The 8,294-nt window shown below is 42.3% G+C and overlaps 1 protein-coding gene across 9 annotated transcripts in view; it reads right to left on the reverse strand.

The window, feature by feature from the left end:
* IKZF1 (IKAROS family zinc finger 1 (Ikaros)) overlaps window positions 1-8,294 on the reverse strand; it is a 90,319-nt gene that overhangs the window by 31,094 nt on the left and 50,931 nt on the right. For 4 of the 9 annotated variants that reach the window (XM_006901592.1, XM_006901591.1, XM_006901597.1 and 1 more), the window contains exon 3: window positions 1,401-1,661. The exons of the other annotated variants lie outside the window; for them this stretch is intronic. In XM_006901592.1, the coding sequence (XP_006901654.1) occupies window positions 1,401-1,661 (261 nt within the window). The remainder of the gene's footprint in view (window positions 1-1,400; window positions 1,662-8,294) is intronic. 9 annotated transcript variants of the gene reach the window in all.

An 8,294-nucleotide genomic window follows, 5' to 3' on the forward strand; every position in this document is an offset into this window, starting at 1 on the left:
TAGGGTAGCTATGAGTCGGAAACGACTCGATGGCACATAACAACAACAACAACATTCTGAAGTAGATCACCAGGGTTTTCCCTCCAGTCTATCTTGGTTTGAAAGTTTTTCTGAAAATTGCCGACCATAGGTGAGCCTGCTAGCATTGGTAATACCCATAGAAAATTTCTAGCACCATAGCTGCAAGCAGGACACCATGGTACGACACAGTGTCTGGAAGCTTAATTTTTAAGAACTCACAATTGTTTTCCCCCAACTAAAAACAACAGTCCTCTTCCTTACTTTCCTGACACAGAAAATCTTCTGTCTCTCCAAAGGAAGCTTTTCACATAGTGTTTCCTTCTCTTCCTGGGGCATGCTGTGGGAGGTATTGGCTTTATGAAAGACTCATTCTCACATGCTCCATGGATTAGGAATGTCATGCCTATGTTCACAGTTTCTGGAACCACAAGGGTTTCTGAATGTAGCATACTCTGCTTGTATTTAGGATCCCTTCTGTAGAAAATTCAAATTGAACTGATGAGTGAACGACCCCAAAGAAACCATATGCTTATAGTCGAAGGCAATATGCGTACCATTAATATTTGCCAAACTCTTCAGCAAAAGATATAGTGACCCAACAGTTCTGCTAGGAAATAAGTGATTCAATCAGCAGGACTACTTGGGTACATAGACTAGTGGGCCTGGGTCAGCTGATCTACCCAACCCTCCAAATTCAAGGCTGTCCTGTGAGCTGGCATCAGAATACCAGACACAAGCTTGACTTTATTCTTTCACTTTTGGACAGAGCATATTATTTTCTTCTCTATATCTGAAGCCTCAGTCGTTTACTCAATTATCTGTAATAAGTAGATAAACTTTCAGTAATAGACCAGTCTTACTCAAAATCATACATATGTTAGGGCAAGACATTTCATAAGCTGATCTGAACTCTTTCTAGAAAATTCTATTATACTGTTTTTTTTTTAATTTCTTCATGTTTCTAAAAGCTAAGTCTTACTAGACTGAATCAAATGTTAAGTCTATATTTTTACTAATTTTTTAATGGAAAATTCTGGTCTGTGAATATCTGTATGTCTTGTTTTTTCTTTAAAGAGTGGACCACTTACCACAAGAAACACAAGGGTGTAGCTGGAATGGTGTAGTGTGCACACTACCAGATCTGTCATGTTCCTTTCAGTCACTGCATTAGTCTACAGACCTGCAATATGCTTAGAAATCCTTTTAAATGTTGTTTCAAGAAAATGACTCTCTTCTTGAAGTCAGTAATTTTTAACTGTGGGCTGTTTCGTCAGTGTGTAACATGCTGAAACCACTCAACTGAAACAAAACATCTGCCACCTTCAACACCCCCCGGGGTCTTTTCTAGGAACTAAAGGAGAAACTAGGGTGGGCCTTACCAGTGTGGCTCCTCTTGTGAACCATGAGCACATTGGGACCGATGCAAATGATCCCACAGATATCACACTTTAGTTTTCCATTAGGAAGTCGAATGCCTCCAACTCCTGACAAAGCCTTGCTGCCTTGGTCACTGTGGGAGCCATTTGTTTTCTCTCCTGAGGCCTCAAGCATTCGTAAATCCTCCGCACATTCTTCCCCATTCATTTCACAGGCACGCCCATTCTCTTCATCACTCTGAGTCTCTACTTTAACATTACTGGCTGAAAGAGACAACACGGGAGGAAGGATGCTCAGTGTCATTGTAAAAACAGAGAAACTCAACAGCACAGCAACAAAAAGACAAGTGATGTGTAAACAGCATGAACAGTAACAGCAGTGTTAGCAGGACAGAGGATGCAAGCGCAACAGAGAGGTGTGCTCTGCGGTGCTCTTATGGCAGGTGTGCTGTGGGAGGGTACTGCACCCAAGTGACTCACCCACCCTCATCTTAGGCTCCAATGGAATCTGCACCCCTACTTTACAGAGAGGTCATAGGTCTCACAAGGTGCAGGCTCTGGTAGGAAGACTGTTCCACAGAATGCATACTTCATTCAGGTCCATGTCCAGCCCTAGTTGCTAGTTGCCATCAAATCTACCTGTGAATAACAGCGCTGGACAGCTGTTGATCCACTGTCTGATTTTATATTTTTTATTTTCTTTCACTGAAACATGCTCATCTTCACAGCAACACACATGAGGTGCATGGCAGGCCTCAAATCTGACCTTCAGGACAGAAGACAAGAATTTATTCACTTAACCATCACTGCCTTCTGCACAGCTCTCCAGGGTATAGAAACATCTTTAGCAAATTCCTACTAAAAGCTTACCAAGTCAGAAAAATATCTTCTACTTGTGTAGCACTACTTATCTTCTCATTTCAGGTCAGGTTTACTACAAACTAACTTTGGGATAAAATGATGTCAAGACCTACTTAGAGTACTGTTAATACATACTGAAGACTACTGCACATATTTCCCTCAGTTTCTTTGGAACATAATATCCTAACTCCTTCCCATGTTATAATGATGTAAATAAAACTTTACATCCTAAAGTAGAGGCATACATTCTTAAACATTATTTATGTTAAAATGATGAAATAAATTAGTGGGGACCGTTAAGGTATGTAAGAGATCCCAAAGGGCTTTTCTAAGAGGAAGAAATATACTTTTATTGGGGCCTGCGAAATCTGGAATTAATGAATATAACACATTATTGTTTTTATGCAGTAGCAAATTAGAATCAACTCATAATTAACCCTCTAGCTGGTTTTCAGAGGCTGCATGGGAGGAGATTGCCCATCTTTCTCCTGTATAGCAGCTGGTGGATTTGAACTACATGCCTTTTGGCTGGCAGTGCAGCTCCTTACCACTAGGCCACCAGAGCTTAAATTATTAGTATAATATAATTTTTAAATAATAAATTATCATATTTTTATAATAATATATATTACGATAATATCCACTGTTATTAGCATTCTCATTTCCTTTAAGTCATATGCAGGGTAATGTTTAAGTCATTTGTGTATTTTTCTTCAAAAAGAAAACAAGAGGCATTTTCCTGAAACATTGATTGATGATCACAAATGGATGAACCAGCACTGTAATGACTAACACACTGCAGCTATTCGGACAGTCATCATGTTAATGATGGTTTTTATAGAACAAGTAAATAAATTTTGCCAAGTAAAATAGTCTGTGAGTTAGATGGCAATGGAGATAACATAATTTCTGATCCATATTTTGAATCAGTGGTCCTCAAGGCATGGTCCCTGGGCCCACAACATCAGCTTTGTCTTGGACAATGCTGGAAAAGCAAAGCTGAGGTCCACCTGGACCTCTGGATCAGGGCCCTCTGGGGATGGGGCCAAACACCCTCCAGGTGTACTGATGCATGCTCAGGTCTGAGAAGAACAGTTTTCAAATTTAAACACTTTACGTTATATCCTTCCTTTTTCCCCCCCTGTGATTTTAATGAAAGTCTATAGAAAAGTTGGATTTTCATTCATTCCTTGTTGCTTGTTTTGCTCCCTCACTCTCCCTTCCCATCAGTTCACTTTTTCCCTAAAAATTAATTATCATACAATTGCCTGCATCCCCACCCCCCCAATAAAAAACCCACCAAAACCCAACTCATCCTTCTTTACTTAAAGGATAACAGACCAGACTTTGAAATAAAAATATCTGGCTTGGAAACTCCACTCTAACATTTATTTATAAAGTCTGAGATACTATTTGAGATACTTAACTGCTCAGTGCCTTGGTTTCCTCAACTATAAAAATGGAAACTGCTGCCATATGTGCCTGAACAGGGGAACTGTGAGAATCACCTGGGTCATAAGATATGTCACTGGACTAGAGCAGTGATAGAGCTGTGTGCTGCAGGGGGACTCACCTATGTAGCTGTACACTGAGTGGACTGCCATCCAACCACAACATGCACCATGTTACGCCCCCTCGCATTGCCCTGTAATAAGGCACTATTATCATTCCATTTTTACAGGGAGAGAAGCTGAGGCACAGAAAACCTGAATTACTGGAGGCTACACAGCTCTAAATGGCTGTGCTGGGAGGTGACTCTCAGCAGTCTGCCCCATGACCTACACACCTACCTATTCACCTAACCACCACACTAAACTGTTGTTTCCACTTAGTCATTGTAGAAAAGACTTTATAAATGAGATGACTGTGTGAGGACAGGCACCAGTCTTCACAGTACAATTACCAGGTGTGGAACTACCTGACATCTGAGAACACAGACCTGAGGACCACTGGCACCCTGCCCTTCTTTCTCTCTTTTCCCTGTATTATACACTCCCGGTACCACACAAGAATCCAAAAAAGCAAATGCTGGGATGATTTTCCCGAAGAGACCTGGGATGCAGAGGCAATGTATCCTTTAGCAGGTACCAACAACTGACCCAGACTGCCGGGACCAGGGACCAGGGACCAGGGACGAGGGATTAGGCCCTAGTTATGGTCTGCCTTCCAGGAAGTGGTGGCCGTGGCTGGTGAGTTCTCTCTGATCTGACCCTGTACGGTGTGTATTTTTAGGTATAAGTGAATGTGCTCAGTCCTGCCTGCTCCCTGGGCTGATAAGACTCTGTATACACAGCAATAAAGGTTTGAAGATCTGAGACTTCTAAACTGCGATTATTTTAATCTTTTGCATTCTGGTTTTAAAAATGAGAGCAGGACAATCAAGTGCACAGGAGAATAAACTGTTGTTGGTGTGCAAGTTTTTTCAACACGAATTAGAGGCCAGGACGCACAGCCAGTAGGCTGTGACTCAGAAGAACAAGTGGGTCATCTTCCAGCTAGTTTTTACACCTCTAAAGGCCATTGAAGGGATATTTCTCCTGTTGTCCCCAGGATGTCCATTAGTGAGGCACGGAAACAACACTGTGAAGAAGGCGCCTGTCTGTGCCCTGGTACCCGCCACGGATGTGCTAGTAAGAACAGCCTGGCCGCCTCTTGGTGTGGCCCAGGCAGGACAAGGGCGTGAAGGACAGGATCCCCTCCTAACAAAGGGAGGGGCCCCTGCAGGCTGTGCTGGAGCCTAGCAAAGTGTCAGGAAGAAAGGAAGGGGAGGACAGTGTGAACAGGAAGCTGGGGCAGGTGTGGCTTTAAAGCACAAAGGGTTGTTTACCTTTATCTTGTTGTGGTTGTCAAGTATCTTATAAATTCTAGATATAAATCCCTTATCTGACATCTCATTACCAAATACTTTTTCCCAGTCTATGGTTTCCCTTTTGATGCTGTTGGAGAAGTTTTTGGATGTACATAGGGATTTGATTCTTAGAAGATCCCATTCATCTATTTTATCCTCTCCTGGTTGTAGATTTTTCAAAATGGGAACAGGATATGAACAGACACTTTACCAGTGAAACCATTCTGATGGCGAATAAACACAAGAAAAAATATTCAAAATCCCTAGCTCTAAGAGAGATGCAAATCAAAACAACTAAGAATAAGAATAGCAAAATTTAACAGAACAGCATACAACAAATGCTGGCAAGTTGTGGAGAAACTGGAACCCTTATTCACTGTTGGTGGGAGTGTAAAATAGTGCAACCACTATGGAAGGATGTAGGTGCTTTCTCAAAAAGTTGCAAATAGAAATATCATTTGACCCAGCAATTCCACTACTGGGAACATACCCTAAAGAAACCATAACTGCCACCCAAGCAGATATATGCATACCCATGTTTATTGTGGCTTTGTTGACAATAGCAAAGAGTTGGAAGTAACCCAAGTGTCCATCAACAAACAAATGGATAAAGAAGCTGTGGTATATTCACACAATGGAATACTATGCTGCATTGCAAAACAAGGAACTCATGCAATATTATTCAAAATGGGTGACCCTGGAGGACATTATGCTAAGTGAAATATCTCAGTCACAAAAGGACAAATACTGCACAGTGCTACTGTTGTAAAATGGGACTGACTTTGGGGTTTAGGGAAGACTGAGAAATATGGGATAAATTATGTGTATTGCATTAAAACAGATGAAGGAGAGAACTATTTAAATAGGATATATTATCAGGTATTATTGTAATGGCATGAGTCCAGAATGAAGGCTGCATAGTGGAGCAGGTTGGGGAGAGGGACTGTATTACAATGAAAGAATTTTTCTTTTGCTTTTCAAGAAGAATAGCAAATTGGGGTGGGGTGTGGGCAGGGAGAAAAGTTCAACAATGAATGAATGGAAATCCAAAGTCTCTGTAAACTTTCATTAAAATTAATTTTTAAAAAAGCCACAGAGGTTTTCAAAACCAGAATACCTGATAAAAACCAACACAAACGAAGTCCTTGATTTCTGCTCAAACCCAACTGTGTCACGGTGAGCAGTGTTCCAGAGGAGGCTTTTGGGGAGCTTTCTGAGCTTTCCTTCATAGGTGGTTCTGGCTGGCAATGAGCTCTTGGATGGCAGCTGAGTGTGTTTACTGTTTGCAAAACTCATCACTCAATCCAGGAGGCCTGATACCAACTGCTGACCTGATGAGGAGCTGCTCATGGAAGGAGGACTGTCACTACTATATTACGTGAGAGCCACACAAGCAGAAGAGAAGAGATGGTGAAGAGCAGGTCACATCATAAACCTTTTTGTGACTACTCAGGCACAGCAGTGGGCTTTTCTTCCAGTAATTGTAGCTAACCTTGAGGAAAATGGGAATCTCAGAACACTTGATAGTGCTATATGAAACCTATACTTGGACCAAGAAGCAGTCCTCATAACAGAACAAGGAAACACTGCATGGTTCAGAATCAGGAAAAGAGTGTGTCAGGGATGCATCCTGTCCCTGTTCCTTTTAAATCTGTATGCAGAACAGATCATTCAAGAAGCAGGGCTTTATGAGGAGGAGCATGACATCAACATTGGTGGAAGACTTATTAACAACCTACAATATGCAGAAGACACAACCTTGCTTGCTCAAACTGAAGAAGATCCGAAGAGTTTGCTGTAAAAGGTGACTGCAGTCTTCAATATGGATGGAAGCTCAACATCAAGAAGACAAAGATTCTCACCAGTGGGCCAATTAGCAGCACCATGATAGATAGAGAGGAGACAGGTTGTTAGCAATTACAGCTTGCTCGGCTCCAACAATCAACAGTCTTAGTACCAGCAGTCAGGAAATCAAAGGACGAACTGTATTGGGGAAATCTGCTGTCAGGGACCACTCCAGAGTGCTAAAGAGCAACAATTTCAGTCTAGAGACAAAGGTGCGCTTAATCCAGGCCATGATGTTCTCAATTACTTGTTATGCTTCAGAGAGTTGGACAATGACTAAGAATAACAGAAGAAGAATAGATGCCTTTGAGCTGTGGTGCTGAAGAAGAGTCTTGAACATACCATGGACTGCCAAGAAAACAAATATATCTGTCTTGGAGAGGGTGAAACCAAGTGTCTCTTTGGAGGCTAGGGTTTTGAAGCTCTGCCTTATTTACTTTGGACACGTGGCCAGGAGAGATCAGTCCTTGGAGAAGGACATCATGCTCAGAAGGGTGGATGGACAGTGCAGGAGAGGAAGACCCTGGATGAGATGGATTGATATAGTGACTGGGGCCATAGGGTTGGTGTACGAATTGGGGAGACTGGCTCAGGACAGGGCATTGTTCAGAGTGGCTGTACAAAGGGTCTCTATACATCATAGGCCCCTAGATGACATATAAAAACAATAACATACTGATAGGTTTGGAAGCAGGTGTGGCATCCACTTCCTAAATAACATGCCTCCGGAAACTCAATGAACTTTGATAAATGTCGATAGTTGTAGAGGGGCTTCATGCCTTTTTTTCATAGGGTTGCTATGAGTTGTGCTTGACTCGAAGGCAGTCAACAACAAAAACGGTTTACTTCTGTCCGCTAGGATGAGAACTTTTTGCCCTGTCCTCAAAACCCAATTCTGACTCCCAGTGACAATGTAGCACAATGTAACACAAAGAACTTCCCCTCTGCATCTCCAAGGCCTTACTCTTTCAGCACTCTAGCTGAGTGGTACAGGAGTTTAAACTGCTAACCTTTGACCAACAGTTGAGGAAGTATTGCATCCATAGAGGCTGGTGAGATAAAAGGATGAAGAGATTCATGCTTACTGGGAGGAGTCACCAAGATAGTCCCTTTTGTGGAAGGCATACTATATGGAGTGGGTAAAGAGGTACGTCCCAGAAGGCAGGGCCACCAGAGAGCCTGGCCCCCTTGGGTAGGGCCGGCTACCACCACTATAACAGCAGCTCCCCACATACAGTAACATACTGTATGCAACACGCAGCAACACACTGTATGTAACACGCAGCAACACACTGCATGTAACACGCAGCAACACACTGCATGTAACACGCAGCAACACACTG

Source organism: Elephantulus edwardii, unplaced genomic scaffold, assembly GCF_000299155.1.
Source record: "Elephantulus edwardii isolate Elephantulus edwardi_28Jun2011 unplaced genomic scaffold, EleEdw1.0 scaffold00337, whole genome shotgun sequence".
Classification (NCBI taxonomy): domain Eukaryota; kingdom Metazoa; phylum Chordata; class Mammalia; order Macroscelidea; family Macroscelididae; genus Elephantulus; species Elephantulus edwardii.